This window comes from Lindgomyces ingoldianus (assembly GCF_010093535.1).
Source record: "Lindgomyces ingoldianus strain ATCC 200398 unplaced genomic scaffold BDR25scaffold_5, whole genome shotgun sequence".
In the NCBI taxonomy this organism is placed as follows: domain Eukaryota; kingdom Fungi; phylum Ascomycota; class Dothideomycetes; order Pleosporales; family Lindgomycetaceae; genus Lindgomyces; species Lindgomyces ingoldianus.
The window spans coordinates 652,385-679,266 of record NW_022985166.1 but is presented as its reverse complement, the minus strand read 5'-3'; the positions used below and the strand labels follow the sequence as shown (position 1 = coordinate 679,266).

General features: G+C 49.2%; 8 protein-coding genes across 8 annotated transcripts in view; 3 read left to right on the top strand and 5 right to left on the bottom strand.

Annotated features, from left to right (window-relative positions):
- Nucleotides 1-1,340: 1,340 nt before the first annotated feature.
- BDR25DRAFT_382046 (uncharacterized protein) lies at nt 1,341-2,659 on the top strand (the record flags this gene model as incomplete). The annotated part of the gene is made up of 2 exons (XM_033697751.1): nt 1,341-1,578; nt 1,833-2,659. 2 exons carry the CDS (start codon nt 1,341-1,343, stop codon nt 2,657-2,659), a joined length of 1,065 nt encoding a protein of 354 aa, XP_033552036.1.
- Nucleotides 2,660-3,434: 775 nt separating this feature from the next.
- On the top strand, nt 3,435-4,350 carry BDR25DRAFT_340056 (uncharacterized protein; the record flags this gene model as incomplete). Its single annotated transcript, XM_033693461.1, has 2 exons — nt 3,435-4,102; nt 4,193-4,350. Exons 1-2 carry the CDS (start codon nt 3,529-3,531, stop codon nt 4,348-4,350), a joined length of 732 nt encoding a protein of 243 aa, XP_033552035.1. The 5' UTR covers nt 3,435-3,528.
- An 843-nt stretch (nt 4,351-5,193) lies between these two features.
- BDR25DRAFT_213924 (uncharacterized protein) lies at nt 5,194-14,189 on the bottom strand (the record flags this gene model as incomplete). The annotated part of the gene is made up of 4 exons (XM_033684769.1): nt 5,194-5,313; nt 5,407-9,447; nt 9,495-9,895; nt 9,947-14,189. 4 exons carry the CDS (start codon nt 14,187-14,189, stop codon nt 5,194-5,196), a joined length of 8,805 nt encoding a protein of 2,934 aa, XP_033552034.1.
- A 1,016-nt stretch (nt 14,190-15,205) lies between these two features.
- Nucleotides 15,206-16,192, bottom strand: BDR25DRAFT_310625 (uncharacterized protein; the record flags this gene model as incomplete). The annotated part of the gene is made up of 2 exons (XM_033691166.1): nt 15,206-15,838; nt 16,145-16,192. 2 exons carry the CDS (start codon nt 16,190-16,192, stop codon nt 15,206-15,208), a joined length of 681 nt encoding a protein of 226 aa, XP_033552033.1.
- Nucleotides 16,193-17,140: 948 nt separating this feature from the next.
- On the bottom strand, nt 17,141-18,665 carry BDR25DRAFT_382032 (S-adenosyl-L-methionine-dependent methyltransferase). The gene is made up of 3 exons (XM_033697750.1): nt 18,415-18,665; nt 17,781-18,359; nt 17,141-17,698 (listed from the first exon to the last, which is right to left on the bottom strand). The coding sequence occupies exons 1-3, from the start codon at nt 18,655-18,657 to the stop codon at nt 17,177-17,179; spliced, it is 1,344 nt and encodes a 447-aa protein (XP_033552032.1). The 5' UTR covers nt 18,658-18,665; the 3' UTR covers nt 17,141-17,176.
- A 992-nt stretch (nt 18,666-19,657) lies between these two features.
- BDR25DRAFT_382028 (uncharacterized protein) lies at nt 19,658-20,999 on the bottom strand (the record flags this gene model as incomplete). Its single annotated transcript, XM_033697749.1, has 2 exons — nt 20,588-20,999; nt 19,658-20,347 (listed from the first exon to the last, which is right to left on the bottom strand). Exons 1-2 carry the CDS (start codon nt 20,885-20,887, stop codon nt 19,658-19,660), a joined length of 990 nt encoding a protein of 329 aa, XP_033552031.1. The 5' UTR covers nt 20,888-20,999.
- A 178-nt stretch (nt 21,000-21,177) lies between these two features.
- BDR25DRAFT_350595 (uncharacterized protein) lies at nt 21,178-21,650 on the top strand (the record flags this gene model as incomplete). Its single annotated transcript, XM_033694718.1, has 4 exons — nt 21,178-21,192; nt 21,236-21,258; nt 21,308-21,381; nt 21,436-21,650. 4 exons carry the CDS (start codon nt 21,178-21,180, stop codon nt 21,648-21,650), a joined length of 327 nt encoding a protein of 108 aa, XP_033552030.1.
- A 1,575-nt stretch (nt 21,651-23,225) lies between these two features.
- BDR25DRAFT_213279 (uncharacterized protein) overlaps nt 23,226-26,882 on the bottom strand; it is a gene marked incomplete at both ends in the record, with an annotated part of 5,631 nt that continues 1,974 nt past the window's right edge. Inside the window, one exon of the mRNA XM_033684746.1 lies at nt 23,226-26,880. Coding sequence (XP_033552029.1) covers nt 23,226-26,880 — 3,655 coding nt within the window. The remainder of the gene's footprint in view (nt 26,881-26,882) is intronic.

The window sequence follows — 26,882 nt, the reverse complement described above, 5'->3', positions numbered from 1 at the left end:
AACGAACAATAAGACAAGGCACGCTAATTGGCATTTTCTAGAATGTACATGTTTGGCTGTCGTGATAACAGGTCGGTATTTCTGGGGTTGTTGGCAGCCCGCATCGTCACTGCCACCTGCGCCTTGGGCGCCTTCCCGCAGCCTGGCTTTCGCTTGCCTCTCTTGGGCTGTGGCTGGCTGTGCTTCGCATTTCCTTCCACTCCCCCGATTTCTCCGACAACCTTCTTTTAACACCTCTCCACCACTCCCGCGTCCTGTTGTCTCACCAAGCCACCAAGAGACCTTCCTCCGAGGATTCCAGCGCTTGAAACGGAGGGAAGCATAATCTCGCCAACATCACGTTACATGGTTGTCTGCACTGTCTTCCTCGGCATCGCACATCAAATCTGGATGATCTCCACGCCGACAGATCAGTCCCTGTCTACCTGCAATATCTAAGATAGAGCCTGGCGAGCGAGTACTGCAGTCGATGGCATCAAGCCCGGGGCGATGTCACAAAATCATCTATCTCTTGAAGTGTGAGTGTCTGTTAGGACGTAATGCGAACCGCCAAAGTCATTCTCGGATGTTCTCAGAACTCCTCTCGGCTGTTGGCTGTTTCAACCCAGGAATGTCCCAAGTTGTCGCATGCCAAAGTGTGCGGTTTTAACGGGATGTCAACGAAATGCCTTGATCCCTGACAAACAGTCCCTCCCATCGTTTCGCTGACACATGTGTTGAGCCTATCACAAAACAGCCTCTAGAAACACCGCAGCACGCCAAGGCTTTATCTGCCATCCTTAATCTACGCCGTGGAGATCGACGGGCGTCGATGCACCACACGGATTGTCCATGGCTGTCGCGCCTGTGTGGGTGCCTTACACTCTGCGCCCCTTATCATCTGGCATGTTCTAGCGAGGTGGTCAGGACCTTCCTCTTCCTGTCTCCATCAAGGCTTCGTTGTCGCTGAACATTGCGAGCGGCTTTGTTTTCCAAAATGCCTCCAATCAGCCTCTTGTTTCGTGCCTCCCTTCCACATCGTTGGAACCATGTCGCAGAAACGCCCCACACTCCTACAGAGTTGATCATTTGGAAACCCCAAGGTTTATGCCATTACACTTCCCTAACTGCCCAAATTGGACATGCTCCCTTGCACGGTTTACCTAGTACACAATGAACCCTGACGAGTGGTGGCCGGACACTCCGCCCATCCTTCTTGGAGATACTGTCTGCGACGAATATAAAGTCCAACAGAAGTTCCTCGAGGAGTAGTTCATCATTCACTGATCGCCAGTGCTCATTGTCCTCAAGCCAACCGTCCGGCCTGGAACATCTTGACTTTTTTTTTTTTGGTTCCCAATATGAAGGGCTTCAGTCAACTCTCCTTTGCTGCTTTAGCTGCTTATGCGAGCGCAACCGCTATCGATGTCAACAAGCGCGAAACACCGTTGAGCGTCGTTCTCACTGCTTCAGGCAATTCTGAAGTTAAGGTAGCCGTTACGAACAATGGCGATACCACTCTTAACCTCCTGAGCAAGGGTACCTTCTTAGATGAAGTCAATCCTGTTCAGAAGGTCCAGATGTACTCCGCCGCTGGCAGTAAGTCATCATCCTTTAGATTGTGGCTTTTCTTGAGATGCCAAATTGGGACGTGCCGTACTGGAAGAGGAATGCGTGGCGGTGCAAAACCCAAATCCTCCCACTGCAGCTAAGCGTGTTCTCACTGCCGGATACGTGGTAATATATGCACTCGGCACCACAACACCTCTCAGTACCTGCATGCTCCTGAACCCCTATCTGCTTATCGGCACTGCTTTCTCCGCCTGAACCTCCCTATTTAACAAGCACCTTAGGTACCGAGGTTCCATTTGAGGGCATCAAGATCCGACTTTTGACCACTGGTCTGAGCCAAGATGATTTCCTGACTCTCGCGGCTGGGAAGACCAGGGAGCTCACCGTTGAGACTGCAGCTCTGCATACTTTAACCGATGGTGGCGACTTTGATGTCTTCGCCAAGGGCCTGCTTCCGTATGCTGAAGAGAATTCCACCGATCTTGTCGGTAACTTCGCCTACGAGTCAAACAAGCTCTCCATGGCCATCGATGGTGCCATTGCCGCGACTGTCGCCAAGGCCATCACCAAGCGCACTACTGTTGGTTCCAGCTGTACTGGCTCTAAACTCTCGGCCGTTCGCACCGCACTTTCCAATTGTAACAAGCTTGCTACCGCTGCTTCGAGCGCTGCAAAGTCCGGCACCAAGCTTCAAACCTACTTCAAGTCTACATCTAGCAGTGTCAGCAGTGAAGTCTCTGCTCGCCTTACCGCCGTTGCCTCCGATTGTGGTGGCTCTGGATCGAAGACCTCGACCAACTGCAATGACCCGTACCAGGGCTGCTCATCCAATGTTCTTGCATACACTGTACCATCTCAAAACTTCATTACCTACTGCGGTATCTTCTTCAGTGAACTCCCAGCTCTCGCCAGCACTTGCCATGCCCAGGACCAAGCTACTACTGTCCTCCACGAGGAGACGCATGCTCCTGGTGTATACAGCCCTGGAACTGACGATCTTGGCTACGGATATGCTGCCGCTACGAGGTTGTCGTCTAGCCAGGCACTGAACAACGCTGACTCGTATGCACTTTACGCAAACGGTACGTATCTCTCAATTGAAAGTTGACTTAATCATGACGCTGAAATTCGCTGTAGCTGTTTACCTCAACTGCTAGAGGCTTGCTCAGGGGTGCTGGTAAATATAATGATGAGTTTGCGCATTTTCCCTTTGGGGTGTATATATATAGTTGCGCGGAGATACCACTTCTCGGGTTGCGAATTTAAAATTTTGGACGACCTTTCATCTTGCACTATTTACGATCCTTGTGTTTCTGCCGCTTCTGTGCCATAGTCGCTTTGCTGTAACTTCTAGAGATGTAGCACGGGTAAGTAGTTCCATATCACTATTTCCTTTCCTTAATTTCCTAGTACTCTACATATACTCCTCCTCATGAAGTTGGGGCCAGACCTGCTTGATCGTAGCTATTTAGATGACTAGGCGATCACGTGCTACGGACTTTAGGGCCTGATTAGCCTTGCGACGGATGAGGTTGACGAATCCTTCCCTCCTACGAATTCCGCAACATCAATCCATCAACAAGGACATATTTCGTAAATCACACTTGCAGTGGCGCTCCCACAACTATTTCTTAAGAATATTTTCAACTCCAACGCTGCCACAGTCTTCAATAACACACAATCGCATGCGCAAAACTCGATTTTGCGTTTCGAGGCCTCCCGAGGTTTGTTTCACTAGAAGGGGGATGCGAATCCTGAGGGAATGTGCTGTGCACCCCTCCGCCTCAAAGGATTCCCGTCCTAGCGTGATATCTCATGTCAAGTTTCTACCTATTTTCCTCTCTTTTGCTGTTGCATTTCCTGACGCCTTCTCGACACTCATCCTCTTACCACCCTTGATACACTTAATGCAAAATCTCCATTTTCCAGCCGAAAATGATACCCCCCTGATCCCCTTCAACACTCCCTCCTCGCGTAATGTTACTCTTCCCCCTCCTCCTAATCACCCCTACCATTATCCTCGCACAATCTCCAACCCCAACAAGCATATCAGTAATCCACACCCTAATCCCCCCATACGGCCCCGGCCCAGCCATCTACCACGCCTCCATTGCCGGCGTCCAACCATTTGGCACAGTCTACCACATAACCTGCTCACCACCACCAGCAAGTAGCCTCCAAACCCCAACCCTACAATGGGATCCGTGTTTGACGAGGTATTTCGGCACCGAGAGTCAGACGTTTACACAGGTGTCTACAGGGTGGTTTGTAGCTCGGGATCTGCAATCCAGCACAGCCACACATAAGTCGGCTTTGAACAAAGCGCATACGAACTGCAACATCCAGCCCCAGGCATCTCCACGGCTCGGCGTAAATGATGTGGGGTTGTTGAGTTGCTCCGCCTACAGCTACGACGGTGCGGGAAGAGGCACGCAAACAGAAGGCGATGGGTATGCGAAATTCGGGCTTAGGAGACAGGATGTGACGGTTACGGGCGGGTGGGAGTCGTTGGAGGGTCCGGTGGTGACGACGGAGAGTACTTTGGCTGTTGGTGAGTTGAATTCGGAGTGGCAATGAAGTTGAAGGAGGTGGAAATGGGAGAGAGGGACTGGTGGAGATAGAGCTAATGTGTCCGCTATAGGGTCATTCACCGACATCGGAGCTACGGCGACAAAGGGGGCACCGGTTACGACTGTGACGTTGCATAAGGTCGGTGGGGATGCGGCGACTATCTCGGGTCAGGGAATGGCTGGCTGGACGGCGGTGCTGGTGGCGTTTGCGACGGCCTTTGTCTTGTGAATGGAACAGGTGCATCAAAATAAACAGGAACCTGAGTAATATAGAAGATACCCCAGCTGTATGTCCCTCAGATTGCTTCCTCGTTTTCCCACCAACTTAAATTCATTTTGCCCACTGTATTTTTTATCTCGACTAGGGTCGAAATCCTTTCCGTCTCCCCTCCCAAGTTTCGCACCTATCCACGCCCCCAAGAGACGCAAAGCTAAGACCTCAGTGTGCTACCTCACCGACATCCGTACTTCCAACAGACTAAGACTAGAAGCAGATATTACAACCATAAAGTATCGCCTCAAGCCCCAAGATCAATACAATTACTCTAATCTCTTTAATCGATCTCAGGCTCAATGACTCATACGTTTCTCGGTACATCTAGGTCCTCGAACGCCAGATGCGTCTTCCCGCATCCATTCCAGAAGAGGATCAACTAACAATCCCCCAGCTATGCTTACCCATGCTACCCACCCTTATTAAAACAAATTCAACATGTACATACAAAAGCAAAATGAATGTCAAAAGCCATGCGCTCAAGTGGCTACGCGCCGACACCGAGAAATGCTTAAACTGCGTGCATGCTAGGGAGAGAAAGACAAAGACCCCATAAATCTGCACTAAAATACCTTAGCTATTGCAGAGTCAGTCAACCAAAGGGCATACCCCAACTCCTCTCTCCCTCTTACGATTCCCTCTTCGAACTCGGTAAAGCAGCCAAAAACTTCTTCCCAAGCAATAGTTTACTCTTTCTCCTCGTTCTATACACCCCTCAAATCATTAGCAACCGCATTTAAAACTTGATCCCAACATCCAAGAAAGTTGAGGAGAGTGTGGTAGGGGGAAAGGGTGGACTTACGTATCCTCAGAATCATCGCCTAACAAACTCGCACTATCCTTGATACTCCTTGGGCCCAATTGCGTGATTTGCGTCAGGTGGCGACTAAAACTCGATCGCATGGTTGCATGATCAGGCTATTCCACCAGAGACGTAAATTAGCCCCTAATTCCTCTAAACCCGCACACTCTTCGCAGTTGAAAATGTGTGCACATATGGTGGTGACATACCTCAGTCTGATCGACCCTACTAATCTCATCTGCAAACCCCCTCCCATCCTCCACCGCCCCTTCCTCATCCCTCCATCCCTTCAACATACTCCCTGTACTCCCCATAATCTCACTCGGCCCGCTTCTCCCGCTCCTCATACTACTCTCATACTCCTCGCTCTCACTAACAGTCGAAAACACGCTGCCCCTCCCGCTCGTAAAGCTCTTCCGCGGCTGGTGTTCCCCGGACGCATCACTCCCTTCCCCAGTAGGGCTATGATCACGAATACTATTCGAATCGCTCGTCCCGGATAAATCAGGACTCGTATTTGGATTCGTACCCAGCATCGCCGAACTATTCGCAATCTGCCTTAGACGGGATTGCTGATGCCTGCTCGGTCTATGATGCGAGAATTTATTCCCAATAATAGCACCCGTGTGCGATATCAGCGCCCTTATAACATCTTTCTTCAATTGCAGAGCGAGATCCAGATTCGACCACGTTTTATTCCTATACTCAAGAGTGGGCATGCGGAATACGAGATCGTGCACGTCTTCGAAATTGCGCTGCCCTTTACCTTTGTAGGAGAGGCAGAGCACCATGGAGGGGATCTTGACGTATGCGAGAGTCATGTAGTTCGAGGCGCGCGTCATCATTTGGGTCAGATCATCTGAGCGAGCTTGCTTTCTCTTCTCTCCACTACCAGATCGGTAGAGGAAAGATCGCTTGGAGGTTTTGTCGGATTCGGTTGTAACGATGGACATGTTGGAGCTGGTGCGGATGCTGCCCGGTCGAGATGCATTAAGGGACATAGTTTCGGAGCCCGCGTGTCCTGGATGGAGGGTCTTGCGGAAATCTGCGCCGGACCGAGATTGAAGCTCACGGAAGATGCGGAGATGATGCGTATGAGGACGTTTTTCAGCCACGGCTTTTGCTTTATTGGCGGACTTGGTTTGTGGGTCTGGGAGCTGCAGAGTTGGCGTCAAGCGCAGTTTAAGGGACTCCGATTCGGCGTCGTGTTCGGCCATTGATGAGTGCAGGCTCTGAGAGTCCGAAGACGGCGGGTTGCCTTGCTCTCCATCGCTACCGTCATCCTGAGCAGGAAGCATGTGCTTCACTAAGAATGGAGAGAAGCCGCCATTCTCCGCAGAGCTGTCTTTGATGCCAGGGAATATGTACTCAAATAATTTCTTTCCAATTTCGTACTCCAATTGCACCTTTAGTGGGAAGAGGTTAACCTCGAAGTGATCCATGACTGGAATGCCGGCAATGGCTTCTAGCATAACCCAGTGAACCCTAAGCATCTTCGTGTCTCGGCCTTCGGTGAAGGGGCGGTTGTTGTCAATGTAAGGTGTGATCATCGCAGGGTACAGTGCGTTTGGTAGAAGGTTGAGTCCGCTAATCTGCTCAATCTCCATTGAGTTGAGATTCGAACCATCATTGTTGTCAGTGCGGTCGTATAGCGCTTTCTTTAACTGAAACTCAGCGAGTGATTCCTGACCCTCCCTCAAAAGATGCCACACGATTTCTGATGCTGAAATGTACCATCGGAGCAGGCCATTCGATTGCTTCGTCTGAGCGCGGTCGTCCACTTTCCTTTGAGAGGTAGTGATGGCTTTCATGACAAAGAACAGTTCGTCTTCGAATACTGTGAGGTCTTTTTCGACTTCGATGCGGTCACTCCAGCCTTGCTTATCAAGGTACTTCTCATTGATCTGGAACAGCGTCTTGATCTCCTCGAGCTGTCGGATGCGCTCTTGCAGGCCGATAACCAAGTCTGGAGCACCGGTGAGATCACTGAAGTCGGAAGCCAGCATGATCTTCTCTAGTCGTTCGCTTCGGGTCTTCTCTAATGGTTCACTGTATAGAAGCAAGTCGAGAACAATGACGTACATGGCATAGTATTGCCTCGAGTTGCACAGCGCTCTGATGTGAGGGAAGTCAACCCACAAATGGTCAATCCTGCTATCCAGATTCTCGGGGCTCTTAGCTGATCCAGAGTCACCGCCAGAGACATCGTCGTTGTACTTCAGACGAAGCGTATTGTATTTGTCGTACCGCATACTCGCGGAAGTCCTTTGCACGACTCTCTGGAAACCATACGGAGTGGTATGAAACTCGAACATGACCTCGAAAGGGACCCAAGGGGGCCATGCGGAGCCGGCAGGTGTTCCGTATGTACTGCCAGAGTACATGTGAATGTCCTCTACACTAAAAGTCCTGGAATTGGTGACAAATATTTGCAAACTATTCATAGAAGCGGAGAAACGGCGTTGAATTAAACCGCTGACTTCATCCATGACTCTATCCTTGTCCATGATCTGGATGACCTTCAATTGCATACCTTTGGCGGTGACAAGGACAGCAGCTTTGGTGTTCTTCTCACTCTGAAGCTGAATCTGAGGGGCAATGAGCCGCACGATATAGGCATTCTGGGCAACATAGTCCATTGCAATATCATCTCCCATCCGGTTCTGTGCCGTCTTGGCACTTTCTGCATTGACTGGGTCATCGGCGTTCACGAACTTCTTCCCATCGTCGAGGAGCTGCTGGACGCGAGAGTGTATGCTCAACTCGTCGTCTTGTTGTGGCGACAGCGGGGTTTGCATAGAAGGTATCTCGCTCGGTCCGGAGGTGGAAGGTTGTCTTGATCTATTCTGCTCTTCAACGATGTCTAAGATGAATTTAACTGCTCTTCGGGACATGTAATAGACGAAACCACGGCGCTGGCTGACTTGATGAATGTAGCGAAGAATAATGTTTCGCAACGAGTTGCTCCATTTGAGGTGAACATTGTGGATGATAAAGCGGTTATTGAAATCACTAATATAGTCAGCAATCGGCGCTGAATCCATGCCCTTGGTATCAGAATCTGAAGGGTCGTATTCCTCGCGGGCTTCATAGTACTCGTCATCTTCATCCTTCTCCCCATCAGGCACAGCGCGAAGGTCATTTGCATCTAACCGGTCAACTAAACTCTGGTGCATAGATAGCAGGAAATCTTGCTTTCTTTGAAGGACACCTGCGTGGTTGCGGAGTAAATCTAGGCGGCGTCGATTTTCATCCTGATGTTCACTGTCCCGTATGATGATCAACTCTTGTTCACCAATCGCACGTTGGTTTTGTGATATCTGCTCCTTGACCCGCTCAAGACGTTGATCGATGAGATGGCATTGTACCCTCCGCGGATCGTTTCGAGCAGACATGACGCAGTGATGTGTAGGCTCGTTCCCAAAGGGGCTGGTACGATGAGTATCTCCAGAAATATTGTCTTGGTGATCAGTCTGCCGGAAATATGTGAAACGGGGAGCAAATGCGAGCGGGAGAATTTTGGTGTCTGGGTTGCGATCTGAGGGCAGGATCCACCCCAGCTCGACGAAGTCATCCATGTCTATCCATCCCAGGTCGTTATCTGGAATGGTGAACTTCGATAGATCCGCGGTTACGTGGTCCAGGGTATACCCTGCAACTGTCTCTGCTGAGGCGTCGTTCACATCATCGGGGTTTGTGCCTCCAATACTTGCCGATACCGCTCGGACGTCCGTTTTTATGAGGTCTAGTTGCACTTGGTTGATGCGCATGCCCGTGGTCTGATTCTGCTTGTCATCTTCTTGACTCTTGGGTGCCTGAACAATAGTCCTGAACTCCTCTCGTCGCTGATGAAGATCAAGCATGAAGCTGTCGAGCCTTGCCTTCAATCCGGTAGCAGACACTATACCCTGTCCGTAGTCTTCCGCATCTTTGTGTTTATAGACATGGCTCATGTAAAGTGGGGAAAGGAGCAGGTTGTACTTGATGGTAGCGAGGTGGCGACCGAACTTCTTACTAGACTTTTCAACGCCTGGCCAAAGTTTGCCTTGCCGAATGGGGAGAGACATTGCGCCAGAAAACATAGACCACCAGCTAAAGAAGTGGGTAAAGAAGCGAGGAGTGAGATGGACACTGTTGTATGTCTTTGAAGGCTCAAGATTGGAGACGGACCACTCGCGGTCATGAGGAGCGGCAATTGCGAGCGACATATGAATATGGTGGCTACGAAAGCTATGGAAAGCATCGTACGGCTACGTAGAGTCAGTTAAGAGAAAATTGGATGTTGAGGATCATATACCTTTCCGTCTGTTGACTTGGCGTATTTGGGGTGCTTGAGAACAACCTCATAATGAGGTATGAAGGTGAACGATCTTCCCCCATTGTCAAGGTTCCGCTCAAAGACGAGGCCTGACACCCATCTCACATTTCCGTTCAACTTCATGATCGTTTTCTTAAAAATGGCCAGTTGTTTGTAGCTTGAGATGCTTGAGGAACCCTCGCTGTGACCATGGGATTCGAGCTCTGCCTCCTGTCGTGCGTAATGGCCGAGATCTGGAATGGCCAACACGTAGCTTCCGCTATCAACCACCATGAAGTTGCGTGGATCTTCGTCTTGCGCTATGCTTAAGTGGACATCGTTCTGCCAACACATGACGAAGCCAGCACCGTGGCCGGTGACCATATACGGATCACGAGAGCCTAATGAAAGTCAGCACTGATCACTTAGCGATTGTTAAGCTACAAACAAACCTTTCAGTATGAGATGAACATCGCCGTCGCCCTTCCAGGATACATTGAAGCGAGAATGGAATGTGAGTCTGATCTTGTCCCAGAAGCCAACCCTTTCAGATGGGTCTATTGCAGGCTTAGTGAAGCTCTCGATAACCTGCATCATGTCCTGGATTGCTGGTTGGTACGATGTACCCCAAGTGATCCGTGTCGGGTATGCTGAATTGATGTCAATAGTCATATCTGAATATGTCTTCACTGGCGCGACAGTCCTGCGGACGTCTACTGCGAAACCACCGGTAAATTCACCGCCCGCGGTTTTCTCTTGAGGGACAACGACCACTCTGCTGACTCGTGAGGATTCAACGCTCCGGTACTCCTCGGCAATGATGAAGTCTGTCTTCATTGAGAGGCTCGGTAATTTTGCCGATTGTGTTGACCGTATCGACGGGACGTGAATTAATGGAAGTGGGTAGTCTCGTAGCTGGATCTTAGCCTCGCCCATACTGATTTGAACATGCATTGGGATAAGGAGTGCATATTGCATGTCAAATGGCATGCCTTTTCCGACCCGGTTGAGGAACTTCGGATATTCCGATAGAGGGAACGAGGGCTTGTCGAGCAAAATCTCCAGATCACTGATCACTAACACGGTGAGAGCAGGACGCTGCGGAATAGCAAGGATATTTTCCTTGTGGTCTACCTCATCGGGTAGCTCATCAAGGCCCCAGAAGATTGATCGGATGTCGTCCATGGTGCGGGTTTGGCAGTTTAAGGCGTGATCGATCCGTTTCTTCCAAGTCTGTGCATTCAGCCTATTTAACTTTTCTAGGGCTTCCTCGATCGATGTGCGGGAAGTTGCGCTCAACCCAGTGTAGCCCTCCTTATCATACCGCATGGGGTGATCATGCTTGCGATGACTGGGTGATTCTCGATCACTAGGGTCTTCGCTCTTGCTACGCCATCTTAAGTCTTTCTCCTTTTTAGACTTGCTTCGCCCACGGCGAGTGTGTGCCGATTTAGCTCGATGCCGCGAAGTACCTCGACGATCGTCTTCTTCACGGAGCTTCCTAACCTTCAAGTCGAAAGCATGCTCTCGTGCTAGCCTCTGTTTCTGCTCCATAAGTCCATACCGGTAAATGATTCCCAATTTCCACTCAAAAGATCCATCCTCGATTTCGAAGAGAAGGGCGCGGCTTCGTAGCGATATCTTGGGAATCTGCCTAGGTCCTTCCGGTTCTCTGTCTAAGATGTATTCATTCCTACCAGTTTGAAAACGATGATGTAATTGCTTGACTGTCTTGACGACATTTGTAATGTTGTCAAAAATTTTATGCACTACCAACTGATACGGGACCGCGAGGCGAATAGCGTCCGTCACTATATCAAATGACTTGTCGTCAGTGACGGTGTTGCCATAGCGTCTTCGAGAATGCCTGTAATCCGTGCGAAGTGATTTTATGCTGACTACACGACTCCATACGCGTTTGAGATGTGGATTCTCGGCATAGAGACGAAGAAGTCGCGACCTTAGGAATGGGTTTGTCCATCGATGACGTCCTGCTTCTAATCCATGGATATGAAGCATAAGAGGTGGATCAGAGGGCATTTCCGCTTTGATCTGGACGAAATGGGCCTTGACGTCAATGGTAACAACCTCACGCCTTGACCCCGTTGTTGGGTCGATGTTGTCACCGTCAACAGAGGGAATTGTGAGGTGACGGGCAGTTCTAGGTGGTGCAGGTGCTGCTTCTCTCTGCTCTTCAGGCTTCCAATTGACGGACTGCTTCAAGACCATGGTGGCCACGCCAATAGCGAAATGGCGATAAAGGGAATAATGTAAGAACAAGCTTTGAATGAAGGAATGTATATGGAATATCGGGCCCTGCTTGTCTGTCGATGTCGTAAAGGCCACCTCCATTCGCGGGAGGGAAAGGAAGGGTTCTTGCTCCCATTGATCAGCGGCTTCGAGAACAAAACCCTCAAGTCCTTGCCAATGGAGGGCAAGACGCCTGCCATCGGTACCATCACCAAATTGCTTCCTTGGCGAAGATGGGGTTGAAGGGCGAAGCAGGTACTCCTCCCGATTGATTGTTCTGCTAGGAGCCCGTCTTCGAGAAGGCTTTGAGTCAGTCTCATCGCCCTTGTTCTGGCGATATTCGGCAGTCCACGATTCAAGATGCAAGCCAAGACCGCGAGCATATTTGGAAACTTCAGGGTCGGTACCAGCGACCTCAATGTTAAAGTCAGATCCCTGGAGCTGGACATTGACGAGCCAAGCTGGGAGCTTCCGTAAAAAGTTCAACCCTTGGCTTCGCGGGCGCCTCTTCCGCACGTCTTTTTGGAGTTGTGAAACAATCTGACGGAGACCCTCGCTAATTTCAGGGCGTACAAGGTAGACAGAGAAGGTCTGCGCAATGCCATTCACCACCACAACCACATCAGGTGACGCGCTCAGTTGCAGCTTAAACTCAAGGTGGTCGGTTAAAAGGAGATTATACTTCTCGCTAGAAGCTGTTTGGTAATATAGTTGTTGTGAGTTCATTCGGAAAGTAGAGAGAAGTGCATAATGAAGATCGCCATCCGCCGAGTGGGAGGATTCCACGTCGAGAGATACGGACGATGAGGCTGAGATGAGTAGGTCAAATTCGTCTGTATCTTTCTTTTCAGGTTCCATTGGTGGCAGCGTGACACGAATGACGGGTTCGTGAATCGAAATCTTGATGCTGGCTTTGGGTAACAATCGCCGAAGTAAATAACGCTTCTGTTGCCGCATTTTGGGAGGCTTGCGACGTGATTCGTAGTTTCGGAACAGCGCAATTACTAGAGGTAAATGCTTAGGATCAAGATCGAGCGATGGAGAAGTAATTACAAGATTAGCGAAGAGAATATTAGTGTTCCTTTCTGCGACATTCTTCTCTTTGGAAAACTGAATGGTTTTTGAAGGGAGCGTAGTATTTAAAGTCATAGTTGCCATGGGAATGTATAAAAGTCGTTCTGGATGATCGTGGCCGTCATCAATGCCGACTGAGACAGAGATAGCCGCAAGAAGAGCTTGGTGGGCTATGTCGTTGGGCGAGAAGTACATGAGATGGGCAGGGCTTCGAGGGTCCAGTCGCAGAAGGTCCATTCCCACCTCCTTCATGGACATGTTCATGAAGACAGGAGGATCAGACGGTTGGCCGGTCTCGATCTGCTTAGTCAAGCCAAAGAAGCTCACAGCGAATTGGAATTCGTGGATACCACGAAGGATGGAGCTGGCAAATTCTTTCGAATCGGATACCGTGCGGACAATGTTCTCTTCGCGACTACCAGGCTGATCTAGCTCTTCGATGACGTCTGTAAAGGAGATTTCGGATTCGCTGAGACTGCCTCCTTTCCTCGACGCAGCTACACGGCACTTCTTGGCGCGGTCCATGCAAAGTTTAGCATCGTCGTACGGAATGCTTAATCGTCCAAGCTTCAGGGCGATGGAAGCATCGCGGAGACCATCGAGCTCCTTATACAGCATCCCGTGGATATTGAGAGTGCAGTGGTCCAGAACCTCAGTCGAATCCTTCCCTTCCGGCGTGAACAGAATACTCCGAGACGTGAAGATCCATTCTGCCGGCCGCTGTTGCTTGTTCGCATTTTGCTTTTTCCGGTGGTTGAATAGTCGTGTCCGATCCACTGTTTTTCGGCGGGTGTCTACTGCCACAGTGAAGCTGCCGACCTGCAAAGAGCCCACGTCGGCGATGACAAGTGTCGAAGTGGAAGCCACCAGATCCACCAGTTTTATCCAATTTATCTTGCGGTGCAAGCGCTTAATCCTCTCTTTCGCCTTGGTGAGCCTATCCCATGTCCTGCTTCTCTGGTTGTCGTCGTCGCCTGTGTCCTCTGCTACATCCTCCTCAGCTGACGACTCCGGGGAGCTCTTGCGACCGACGAGCTTGTCCGCAGAGCCATTTGTCCATTGTCCCCAAGCCGTCTTCTTGCGCGGTTTCTCCCTCAGAGCTTTGAGGTCTACAGTGATCTTCAATTCCGTCAACACCACGCTGACCCACGTTGGCTGGGCGAATGTAGGGCGGTGGAGTGTGAGGCCGAGGCCGCGGATCTCAATCCGTAGGCCGTCCTTGGGCGTGAAGGCAATGCGGCGCAGACCAGAGAAGCCCAGGCGCTGTATAGAAACGCCTGTGACGACTCGAATGAATGCGAAGAGGACGAAAGACAACAGGTAGGCCAGCAGGGCGAGCCCCGCCATGAACGAGAAGGTGGGGAGCGCCATAGTCAGTTAGCTGTCCACTACCCATTGAATCGCGCTGGCGTTACCGAAAGGTTCGAAGACGTGCGCACCGGGTGTGCGTGTTGGGGTTGGAGGGAGCTTCTCTGGACATGCTCGCACGACGCAGATTAAGTCTTAGTGGCCATGAGGGTATGGCGGAGCGGGCTGTGGGCGAGTTGGAGGTATCGGCCTTGTTCGACGCAATGTGTCCACAGTCACAGAGCGGCCGGGTCTGGTCGCAGCGGCGACAGCGTAGTGCGGAGGGCGAGTGGATGCGCCAGAGCGGAACAACTAAGAATTGGGTGAGGGAATGTCAATGTCAAATGGGGATATTATTGACGTTCTGTTGTGTCGTATTGGCGGGTGGAGACTCGATGCACGTCAGCCAGCCAGCGCCTCTGCGCCATCCCTGCCCACGCCAAGTAACGCCATCCCAGATCTAGGCTAATCGCTATTCAACACCAAATTTCCATCGCCAGATTTCACATCCCATCCCGCATCTCAGATTTGGTCAGACAGCACCTATAACGAAGACAACAGCTGGTTGGACGCAGAACCACACATGGCGCACATCCTTTTTCGTGACTATTGACCATTGCAAATTGTCCTACCGCTGCAATCAAACTTAGTTGTCAGCACAAACACACTTTTGTTGAATCGCCTTTACCCAATCGGGCTACTCCTTCCCCTGCATGTTGGTACCTACTACAGAACATGGCGGGAAGTCATGCTGTCAATATTTAGGTAGAGAACTGGACTTGTTGAATTGGTAGTTGCATTCACCCATCCAGGAATGTGCATGCTTCCTTCAACCCATATTGGAAAGTTCCGCCCTAGGCCTCCTTCCAAACCATGTCCTCCAACCTCAACCCCCACATCTTGCTATATCCCGTCCTTCCGCCCTGAATCTTAGACCACCCTCCGCCCCATACACAGGTCTCGTCGCCATTGAGCTCCGCTTAATGGTATGCAAGATCGTAACCCGGCGAGTCCCCGCTCGTAGTTATAGCCGATATACTTCAGTCCATGGCGTTGAGGCGATAGACGGGAATCGAAGATGTGCCCTTTGGAACGAAGAAGTTGACGATAATGAAGATGGAATCGAGACTGGGGACAGGTTTCGCAGTGTGGGAGGCTGTCGGTGGGTGCTCTTCCCTGGGATATCCGTAGATGGTAGAGCGCTTCCAACCAGAATTTTTGACAGGATGATGCACGATGACATCGTTATAGATCGTGAAATCGGGATCGCAGAGGTCTATGTGTTTTCCTCCAATACATACCTTGGTCCCATCTGGGAGCATAGTGCTTGATTCTCCTATCCGATCGCTGCACCAGGTGGGCGGACCGACACCTAAGGCCATTCCTTCCTTCATGAACTCAGCCATGCTAATGGGTCTCTCGCTCTCAGCGACATTAGCATTCCTGACCTGAAATAGCTCTTTCATCTTATCCAACGACTGCATAAGTGCGTCTCCGTCGTCGGCGAATTCAACACGATCATTTGCATCGCTATCTTTCGTACCCTCCTTCAGGAATTCCTGCCGAGCGCTATCTGCCCAGTGGTTCTTCTCCACCATGGCGTTCCGAAACAAAATGTCCATTACTTCGGGGTTAGTAGTTCCGAAGTGATGAGGGCACCCTTCTTCGAATCGCTGGGGAGTGGTCACAGCAGAGCCGGCCCGTTTGTGTGGCTCATAGGAAGTACCTTAATTCTTAGACTCGTCTAGTTCGTCGCCGTTATGAGTGGGCCACCAATAGATTCGCCTGTTCATCGGCACTATATTCTTCGTCGTCGCTCTCTTCTTCATCAAGATTATCTCCGTCATCGTCAAGATCGCGCTCATCAAGGGCTTATCTGCGGGCTGATCTTCGTCTAGGGGCGGTCTGAGTCGAGGAGGTCCTCGATATTAAGATAGTAGCAGTACAATCAAATCGAGGTCAAATAGTAAAGCACTAACCACGAATACGGAGTCGCGGGAGAAGGCTTGATAGAACCTGTAGAGCATGGCGCCTCCATTGATGCCTGAATCGGCAGACTGTCGCGCAGAGGAGCAAGTGAATCAGGTGAATTGAAGGTAGAAAGAGCAGGGAAAAGATGCAGCGAGAGACGAAGGGAAGGGTCGGTATCGAGTAGTAGTGCGGGACGAATGGTTGCATGTGGTTGTATTCTGATAGCCGCGGCTATTATCTGGACACATGCGCTGTCTAGACATCTTTGATGCCCAGGTGGTTCTCATGGGTAGTACTATCGTGGGTCGGGTTGGCCATGAGACATACCAAACAAATTAGGGAAAGTCTCGCTGTTAGCCTCAATGTGCCAGAAATACTTTTTTACTCATGGCCAAAACGTGGCAGTGCGAAATTCGCAACTCTCTAGAGATCCATTACTTTCCCTGGTACGTAATGTAATCTAGCTTACTCCGGGTTTGTTAAGAAAGCCTTGACCCGTAATTTAGCGTCGAACCAAGAAGGGTATCTGTGAAGCTAGGAGGAGCACCAGAGGCATGAGGAACTAGGTTGATTGCTAAAGGAGGGCAACTATGGGTTTATATAGAACTTGAACCCATCATGTGACTTAAGTCCACCAATAGCTCTAGGCTGCAGCAGGTGGCGTGGCTAGGCAGCAGTAGGTCAAAGGAGTGCAGGTGGCTAGAGCATGGAGAGCTCCGTAACTGCAAACATTATCTAATTTGTCAAATCAGCGGTCAGATCTAGTAAGAGCATTAAGAGGACACCGGTTTCCACCCTTATATCAGACCCTAGGATCTTCCAAAATACGACTCTCAAAGAAACTTAATAGAACCGTTGGCCAAGAAACTAATAATAAGATATGTATTCTTTTGAGGGAGGAACAGCAATAAATTTACATTTAACTTGAATATACCTCGTTGGCTCTACCAAGTCATCACTCTTCGCCACAAGGAGTTTGTGAATCAACCTAACGTAGTTTCCTATGACAATTTATGCGCAAGATTTTACTCCTTCGCCGTCTATTTACCCCGCCAAATTGCCTCTATTACCAGTATGTATGTTAAAGCATTCGCCTTCACGCTCGCCACTTCGAATCGCTCATCCGCAGCGCGGAAAATCTCCGTCCAAGTGTCGACGGGGCGCTCCCTTCCATTAAAGAGAGCCATCATCCTCAAGTCCGTCGAGGTGCCAAGTTGACGAATGGAACGCGGCAGTGTTGGGTCGAACTCTCCATCTTTTCCGATGTAGTCGATAAAGAGAACCTTAGCTCCAGCCTTTAAAGCTGGTCGTAAAGCCTGTAATATCGCAATACACTCCTTATCCGGCCAGTCATGGAAAATAAATTTTAGTATATAGATGTCGGCTTGGACTGGTTGTGGGTTGAAGAAGTTGTGTTCACGGAATGCCACGCGTGATTTGAGATGTTCGAGGACGTTGTTCTCGAATATAGGTTTGCACTCGCGAAGGTCTTCAACTATGATGTTGAGGTTCGGATACGCGCTTGCAAGCGCAAAGGTATCGTGGCCTCCTGAGCCACCGATCTAGAGCATGTTAGCTTAAGGCTCCACGAGGTCTGAAGATCATGGAGGTTGAATGATATATCAAATCGCGCATAATACTCACATCTACTACAGTCACATCACCAGCCGCTTTCCAATCCAGTGCTTCCAACAAAACTTCATTCATCCTAAAGATATCATTGATATAAGTCATCCACGTATTAAAGCTCCGTTGCCGCCATCCTTTCTTTTCTCCTTCGCCATCGTTTTCGAGAAAGTCCCAGACCGTACTAAAATTCCCGAAAACTGCTCCACCACTATGGCTCAAGGCGAAAGCTGTCTCTCTAATGTCCCTTGTCAAGGTGGGCTTTCTGAGGCTGTATTTCTCTAGTGCCTCTGGCATCACCATCATTGGTGGACCACACTCTTGTATGCACGAGTGGACGAGAGCTCTCAAGCCAGAGGATTGAGCAAGGGCAGCCGAGCGAGATGTGTGCTGGATGTGGGACGTTTTTGGTGTGGAGGGATCCGTGTAAGCAAAAAACCGGAGCATCATACCATGTTCCACTACACGCTGAACAGCTTCTTCCGGGAGAGAAGTATATTTTGCAATGTCGGTAATCGAAGCAGATCCTTCTAGAGGGACAGCAGACCAGAAGTTGAAGTGGTTCAAAACATTTAGAGCTGCGACATCAGGAATGGCCTGTCGAAGTAAGCACTCATATAGTCTAGTTGGGAGGGGTGGCATGGGTCTTCACGTTGTGGGCGTAGTTGAATACACTTTCGCTCGGTCCTTGAGAGATAATGGACAAGTCATTTAGAGCATCGGCAAGTTGCTGCTTTATCGTAAATATCTCTGGTGTGAACTTGGATATGTTGATTGGACTGTCTGCGGCTAGGGTCGGTGCTTCGACACCATTCTCCCTGAGGTGGCGTTCCAAGGATTCTGCGAGTTCTTTAATCCTAGAACCAAGGCTACTCAACGTCGGTTTTAAATCCATGATTGTTATTGTACAAAGATGTCGACTTTTAGTCTCCCAGAAAAGACTCCATGCTCTGGGAAGCTGCCTTCTTAACTAGGCTCCTCGGTGGTTCTCGGGTACAGATTGATTGTCAATGTTCCTGAATATAGTTCCGATGTCGGCACTTCGCCTCGTATTCGATAGAAAATCAAGGCATTGTCCATGTTAACAACCTTGGCGTGAGAGTGCGCGTGAGTTTGTATTCGATGTTCAAAGGAAGCCAAGGATCTGATAAGATCCAACTTATCAATCAGATTAGATGTTCCCTGCAGGTGCAGCCACACCCACCTACTGGATTTTTCCAAGAGTGGGTTGGCAGTCCCCTCCTGGGGTCCTGAAAATCTCCTCTCGCATACATGCAGGCTTTCCTCGGTATCTTGTTCCGCATTCATAGTTCTAAAATTTTCCTCTGCCGGAATTTTCCTCTGCCGGAATCTTCCGCCTCACCACCCAAGTTATCATCGAATTAGTGCCTTGGTGTTGAGTGAGGCAGGCAAATGTGTTCGGAGAAGGTGTGAACATTGTTCCAATCAGGGCGCCGCATCAATCCAATAGCTGCTCCGCTCGGATTATTAGTATGCTGCAGCACCCGATTGTGGAAGTGTGATAACAACCCTAGGCACTAAAGCGCTCTTTCCAACTCATCCCTCTATCCTTCATCTTCAAAACACAATATCGACGAAACTCATCAAGCCTTCATAAAAAGTACACCCTGGGGTGTGGAATACCGATGGTTTCTCGCTTCTCAATGTAGACAACATAAGCTTCCGAAGGCTGAGTTTCAAGGTTTCTGGAGTTGCTCACGCGCCGAGAGCGACTTCATCACCAACAGCATCGCTTCTGTCGTTCTGACTCACTACGGCCCATCATTTTAATTCCATCTATGAAACTGTTTACAATACTACAGTCCACAGAGTTTGACTCACTATCTCGTTACCTCGAATCCTGGGTGTATTCTGTCCATCTTCCATCAGCACAATCAAACCACAAAGCCCCACTTTGGCGAATGCATTCCGTGCCGTGCCCTCATAATCTGCGTTTGCCATTGGATTGGGGTTCGCATTCCGAACATATTTCCCTCCCTCGGTTGACTGCGGAAGGCTCCTGTGCTATCAACATACGTCTCCCGAAGCTGTGGCATCAACTCAGGGAATGGATAACTGCACAGCAGATCCAACAGCGGGTTGTGGCCAGTGATCGGCGTTCTCAACGGCATATTTTCCCACATGTTAGCGAACACATCGCGGAAGACACGTAGGCCGTCGAGGGTGATCTTGGATCTTATTGAGGTCCTACAAGCGATGAGGGATGCCATAAGAGCGATGATCGGAAGAGCTCGGTAGCCCCAAATTCCGGCAGCGTATTTATACCGATTCCAAAGCTCAGCGCCGACAATATGGACCTTGAGATGGTCGACTGAGACTCCTGCATATCGAACCCACCCAAATAGGTTAGAGTGATTTACCGGAGCGACGGATGTGATATACCGACTACTCGGATGAATATTCATGCAAGAGAGCTTAAATGCGAGTGCTGAGGGAGATATTACTGTGACGGACTCTACATTTCCGGCCCGATTCTCGAGAAATAGTAGGTCACTACAAGAGTGGATTCCAGGCAGAGCGGTAATACCTCTCAACAATTGCTCTGGCCGTTGCCACGGAACCATCTGAATGACACCAGTAGTGACACTCAACCTGGGTATTATGTCGCAATAGATTGATTGCAGCCCATTCCCTCAGCGAAGCGCGGCACGATCCATACTCGGCGGTAAGTAGTAGTTGTGGAGAATGAGTGGGAGTGTCGACCAGATAGCTTTCAGATCCCTGCAAAGCTGCTCTCCCAGGACTTGCAAATCTAGCCATGCCCCAAGATCTTGGAGATACAATGGACTCCAACAGCCACGCACCATGTTCGAAGCGTGCTGCAAAATCATATTCCGGAGATCGGAACGAATCGGTGCTATTGCGAGAACTTCCTTAATGGATTCGTTCGCTGAAATCTTTATAGGCCCCACTTCCTCACCAAGATCGAGGCAAACACCTCCGTATTCGTCGTCGATATCCATGTTGCCATCGTCTTGCGTGCTTATATTTTCTTGGGTTGTGCGTATTTCCTCTTCGGATTGATCGTAGTGGTATGGGCGATCAGGAATACTTAGTGCATGAGGTTGTGAATGTCGTGTCTGTCTGCTATATCGAAGTGCCATCTGGGGTGGGTTTGAATAAATCTGGACTGGTGGACCGGTCAGCAATTGTTGCTCTCAGTCGAAACTTTGGCAGGTGTGGCAGCTCAGATTAGGGCAGTGTGGTGTTGCAGAGGAAGGGAAAGGCATTGGTAGGGGAAGTTCTAGATTTGAAACCCTCGGGACTCTTTTTTATGTTTCTTCCTATAGCTGTGAAAGCCGTGATTGACACAATAGTATACGGATGAGTTTATCGATATATATATATATATACAACTCCGGATTGTTGGCGGAATGTGAATGGGTTTGTTCAGATGCAAACTCCGCCAGTGATTTCACATCACGTTATATGGAACACACACGATCACTTAGAACCCCTTCTACCTCTATTTATCGTGATTATAATTAGAACAATAAAAATACCGAACACCTGACTTATATCAGGTTTCTTACAACGCCCTCGATGCGATACAACAACCATCTCAGAACAAAGATCACAGACGAATCAGTAGCGGTTGGTTTGAGCTAGTTAGAATGTCTCAAATATTTTTACTGATTCTGTCTAGGTTAAGTCAAGTCATCTACCCACTCACCCGTGTCAACGTCTAGGACCAAGGACAAATGTCAAGATCGGAGAACTCGGGCGAGGACAAGTCATCAGTTGCCCTCCACCCGCCGTCTACCTATGAGTCGAAGACGAAAACCTCTTACAGCCTCTCCTGCGACCTTTCACGATGTAGTTGAACTCCGAATTTCTATCCCATGTCATATTCCCCTTCGGGTCTGATCAATCCGGGATTCTAGAATTGCTTACAGAGCGTAGGTTATAATATTGGAGGAGCTACTGAAGACGGAAAATGGGCGAATCGACCTCAGCGATTACGTGCATCTGCCATCTATATTCAAGACTTGTCGCCAACCGCTCGCGGAAGCTATAGACATCTCGGTCAAGATGTTGCTGTTCATTCCGGATCCGAGCCACTTCAACAAGCTGATAGTGCCTGCTAGTAGAGGATCATCATATGAGATTCGAGAAGTGAGTTTCGGGAGGGGCTCGGTTCCTACACTTGATTCACTCAAAAGTTGGCGGAATGTTTGCACTTTGGACCCCATAGTGTTTACTAGAACGTAACTGTTACTGTTAGTAGTGTTTTTAAGGCGTTACTGGTGGGAATAGAGTTTTGTTCTTACAGAGAGAGTAAATTAAAACAGCCTCACAGGGAGTAACAGTTACTGCTAAGTTGATTAATTGTAAAGCTACTGTTTAGTGTAGCTACTGCAGTAGCTAGTGTTTCTAGAGGCTCTAGAGGGCTGGTTGCGGGGATTGTTTAACTCTAAGTAAAAAAGCCCTCTAGCAATCTAGTTATGTTGTAGCTGTAGAGCCTTAATTAAAGCACTTACAGCTTGTAGTAGAGATAGATAGGAAGTTAATAGCTATCTTGTACAGCGTTACATAGTGCTTACGCCTAATTTAATGCTACTAAGTGAGTGGATCTCTATAGATTATATTGTCTTTAGCTGCAACAAGGAGATCAGATTAAGCAGTGTAAATATACTGCTGCAGCTTGTTTGCTAGGCGTGCCTCCTGTTCCACGGCAGCCCTTGTACTACTACGCGCGAAAACGTCTGCGAATGCGTTACTAAAACACTAAGAAATTAACTAATACAGGTAGTTACTGAAGTAACCATAGTCTTATTAACTGTACTGTAGCAGAAGGCAATTCACTTTTGTTCTAACTGCTAAGAGATTGTTACTATCAGTAACAGTAGGAATAGTTCTACGTTCTCTTAAACACCATGTTGGACCCTCACTTACCTCACTTTTCTTTATTGTGCACAATGAGATCAAACCGAGCGATTATACATAGTTAACCCGCCCATATTGGTAGACTATATCACTAGCCTGCAATGGCGACCGGTTCGGTTTCCGGTTCCTGCACTTCAGTTATTGTGAGCACCCTCTTTCTCGTCTCCATCACTTGCACTTCCAGCTCTTCGGCCTCCCTCCACCGCCCTTGATTCCTGTACTTCGACGCCAGGTTGCCCGTGCTGGTCAGCATGTTAGGTAGCCCACTCCCAGTTTCTTCTTGCAAGTCTCGGCCACTTCTACAAACAGCTCTTTAGCAACCACTAATCGGCCCTACTTCTAGTACGTCGACGCCTGGTTGTTCATGCCGCTACTGGTCCTTACACCGCTTTCTTGTCTACATTTTGTCTGTGCAAAAGGAGGTGACTGTTATCCGGAGTCATCAAAATAATACATGAATGCCGAGAGGCTGCCCCAATAAGGGATATTAACAAAATGAGAGATAGTCAGCAATGTCTCTAGAGATCTAGGATATAGTGGATTGTGAAATCTAGGTCACTCAATCGAATGAGGTTGCCGTGAAACAGCCACCCGCTCCGCGCGATCATCCGGGGCTATCTTCTCACGAAGCCTTGCTAGCCGCTTACGATCCTGTATAAGCTTTACAAGCACCCTCCGCTGGATTTCCATGGGGCTCTTACTACGAGATGTGACCAGGTTTGCTGTACCGGTAGCATCCGGTCTCTGAACTCTAACAAAGAAGAGGCTGTCCAGCTTCTGGAAAAAATACGTTGCATTGTGTTGCAGAGAACCTGTGAGTCTAGCAGGGTCTTTTGAATGAAGCACGACAGCTGTTTCCAGCATAGGGATTGCATCCTTCCAAGCAGGGTCGGGGCCGTTACACTTGATCTCTTTGGTCTCGAGGCATTTGGTCGACACGTATGCGAAAGTAGCACAATCTTCCGAATCTGCAAGGATCCCCACCCATGAGCTTTCTTTCTCGCACGGGATTTTGAAGCATCTGAATATTTCACGCTCATGTGGCCACGCAACCAGCAGATTCTTTCCTCCGCGGTCGAGTCCCGTATGCTGGAGGACAGTGAAGATCCTGCGAACCATTTTCAGGACGTTTTGATGAAGTTGGGGGGGAAGCTTGATTAACCAATCTCGGATCCCCTTCTGTTGGAACGCACTCAAAATATCATGGGTCGTTTTGAGCTCCTTCCAGGAGAGTTCCTCGTCTTGTGAAGATATGAAGGCCATTGCAAATATTGGGAGCATATCTGCTACCATTTCGCGGAGTGGCACTCTTCGAGCAATGCGTGTGCAGAAACTCACTTGAACGCCCCAAAGATTATCCAGAAATAGTATCAGTGTCTCATCGTCCTGTTGAAGCCTGTGTTGCTTCAAAGTCTGAGCAGGAAGCTTATGTGAGGCTGCAACGGCCTGGAGTAGGGCGTAGTGTCCGACTTGTATTCCAAGTTGCTTTTCATCGAGCTCCCAATGAGTTCCATAAGGGCCGAGGGGTTCGAGAAATGTAGAGGAATTTTCCCAGCATTTTTGCTCGTCAATTATGCAGTTCCCATTGACAATAACTGGTGTTCCAATGATGATCTTGCTCCACGGATCGAGGGTACCTCGGGATAGGTGCTCAAGAGACACCCTTCGGCTCCAATGAAACTTGTTGTTTTCTAAATCAGAAGCAAAAACAATCCCATCGCCTAACTTGATAGCAGATGGGAGCTTACTTTCGTCCACGTGGATAACAAATTGACCAGGACCCCATGTGTCAAGAAGATCTTGGGCATTTGTCAACAGATCGTATGCAAGCGGTTTGCTAGCTGATAGGGGAAGTATCCATGGCTGTACTAGGTTGAACGTAAGGACCGGAGCTTGAACCATGTCGCCGATGCATGTAAGACTGTGGAGACTAGCTTCTATCCGATCGCATTCATCTGTGTATGCTTGAATCCCAAGGAGTTGAATCTTCCTGAGCAGAGTATCCAGGAAAAAAGGTCGAATGGCTCCAGCATGTGCTTGACTGTACGACAAGAAGCCTAAGCACACGAGTTGAACGGCTAAGGAGCAAGATTGGAGGACAGCGCTAACCCCATTGCCGTAAGTGGCCTCTGTAGATCCCTGCATAACAGGCTGGAGAACCTGCAAGGCTATTTCCTGGATATTAACAGTATCAACTGGGCGTATGTTGCATAAGACGGACAGACTCTTGAGCTCCGATAACATCTGCAAGGCAAGCTTGAAATCAATGCGACACATCTCTACTAACAGTTCTGACTTTTCTTGTTGTCCAGGACTGTGAGGAGGCAGTCGCAGTATAGTAAAGGAGTCGCAACAGAGCCCAGCCGCTTGAACGTAGCCTGCGGCGGAGCAGAAGCGTTCAAGAGAATTGCTGATCCGGGAAATTACTGCGTGATGGTCTAGATCATTACTATCCGAAGGCCGAGAGTATGTCACTACAGCCATAGAATTCCGCTCTTCGAAATTGATAGAACCATTCCATTTTTCCGAGTCTCGAGATGTTGGTGTTATGCCGGCCAAGCCGCAGAGCTCTTGGACGGTATTAGTGACACCTCGCCAATCCCCAAAAGGAAAGCGGCGCAGTGGTGTTGTCGTAGATTGGTCTGAGGGAGGCTGGTCGGATGAGAAGAACTGATGTACGCACCCTGGAAGATGAATGCCAGCTTGTACTTCTACTAGATTGAATGTGTTCGGCTCGAAGTATATCCAGGGGGCGTCACTAGCTTGTTCAAATAAGAGGTCTGCAATTTCGTCGCGCGTGTAGCCAATATCATCCAGTTCGTGTATCCAGGAATATTCGCCTTGGGCAACGACATCAAATCGTTTCTTGAGTAACTGTCGTAAACCTTTGATATTCTGGCCGCCCAATGCTTCCTCTATCGTCGTAGGAGGATGGATGAAATGGTGAAGGCTTGACTTGAAGGCTTGAAATGATGGCCCTTTAGTGAGAAATGCCACTACTGATTCAAGATGCGGCAGGCTCCCGGCCTGAACCCCCTCTATCTCACCATCCAACTCGTCTTCATCGTCTTCGTCATCTTCATCAACTTCATCATCTTCGTCATCTTCCTTGTTCACGTTGTCATCGATGTTCTCATCTTTTGTGTCGCCACTATCCCCATATTCGTCTTCTTTCGCTTCTATGGCCTTGTTACGATTATCGGCCCCATCCGCTATCCTGGGAGTAGTGCTTCTGGCTTTTTCACTCGATGCTTCCAGAAAACGTTCCAGACGATATCCTCGGTCTTCCTCTTGGTCTAGGTACTGCTGCATAGTTCGCTGATTTGCAAGACTAGGGCGTGGTTGACTAAGCTGACATATCTGCGAAGTCACCTGTTCCCGTTGTGATCGATTTCGGAGGAACCGAACAACTAGTAGATGAATACGGTCTCTGCTTTCTAATCGAAGATCTGCCAAGAACTTCTTCAAAAGTCTGTCGTGATTCCTTGAAAATCGATCCCTCCTAACTTCTTGCATCGCTTGAATATATAGTGGCTGAAGAAAAGGATCTTTGGACAAATTATACGCTAGATGCTGAGCAGTCATCCGACGAGCATCTTCATGCGATCCCCTAGATGAGAAGCTATCCAGCGAAGAACTCGAAGAGAAGACCGAAGAGACATCGGAAACATCGGAGACTAAATCACAGTCTTCGTCAATTACATTGTCTGTACTTGTTCCTTCTGCTTGTACTTCCAGCTCTTTAGCAGCATCCCATCTGCCTTGGTCCTTGTACGTTGATGCTAAGCTGCCCATGCTTGTCAGCGTATCGGGATGGTCCGCTCCAAGTATCTTCTTGCGAGTCTCTATTACTCTTATGAACAGCTCTTCAGCAACATCCCATCGGCCTTGTTTTCTGTACGTTGACGCCATATTGGCCATACTGGTCAGCGTGTTGGGATGTTCCGCTCCGAGCTTCGTCTTGCTCAACTCCATTACTTGGACCTCTAGCTCTTCAGCATCCGTCCACCTGGCTTGGTCCCTGTACGTCGACGCTAAGTTCCCCATGCTTGTCAGCGTGTCTGGATGCTCCTCCCCAAGCAATCTCTTTCTCATCCCCAATACTTGGACCTCCAGCTCTTCGGCCTCATTCCACCGCCCTTGATTCCTGTACGTCGACGCCAGGTTGGCCATGCTGGTCAGCGTATCTGGATGCTCCTCCCCAAGCACCCT

Bases quoted from the DNA above. Each gene is read 5' to 3' on its own strand.
- BDR25DRAFT_382032 (XM_033697750.1), bottom strand. From the start codon at position 18,657: ATGGATTTAAAACCGACGTTGAGTAGCCTTGGTTCTAGGATTAAAGAA. The intron at 18,360-18,414 runs GTGAAGACCCAT...TTACTTCGACAG, and splicing joins TATTCAACTACGCCCACAAC to GCCATTCCTGATGTCGCAGC. The intron at 17,699-17,780 runs GTGAGTATTATG...AACATGCTCTAG, and splicing joins GTGATGTGACTGTAGTAGAT to ATCGGTGGCTCAGGAGGCCA.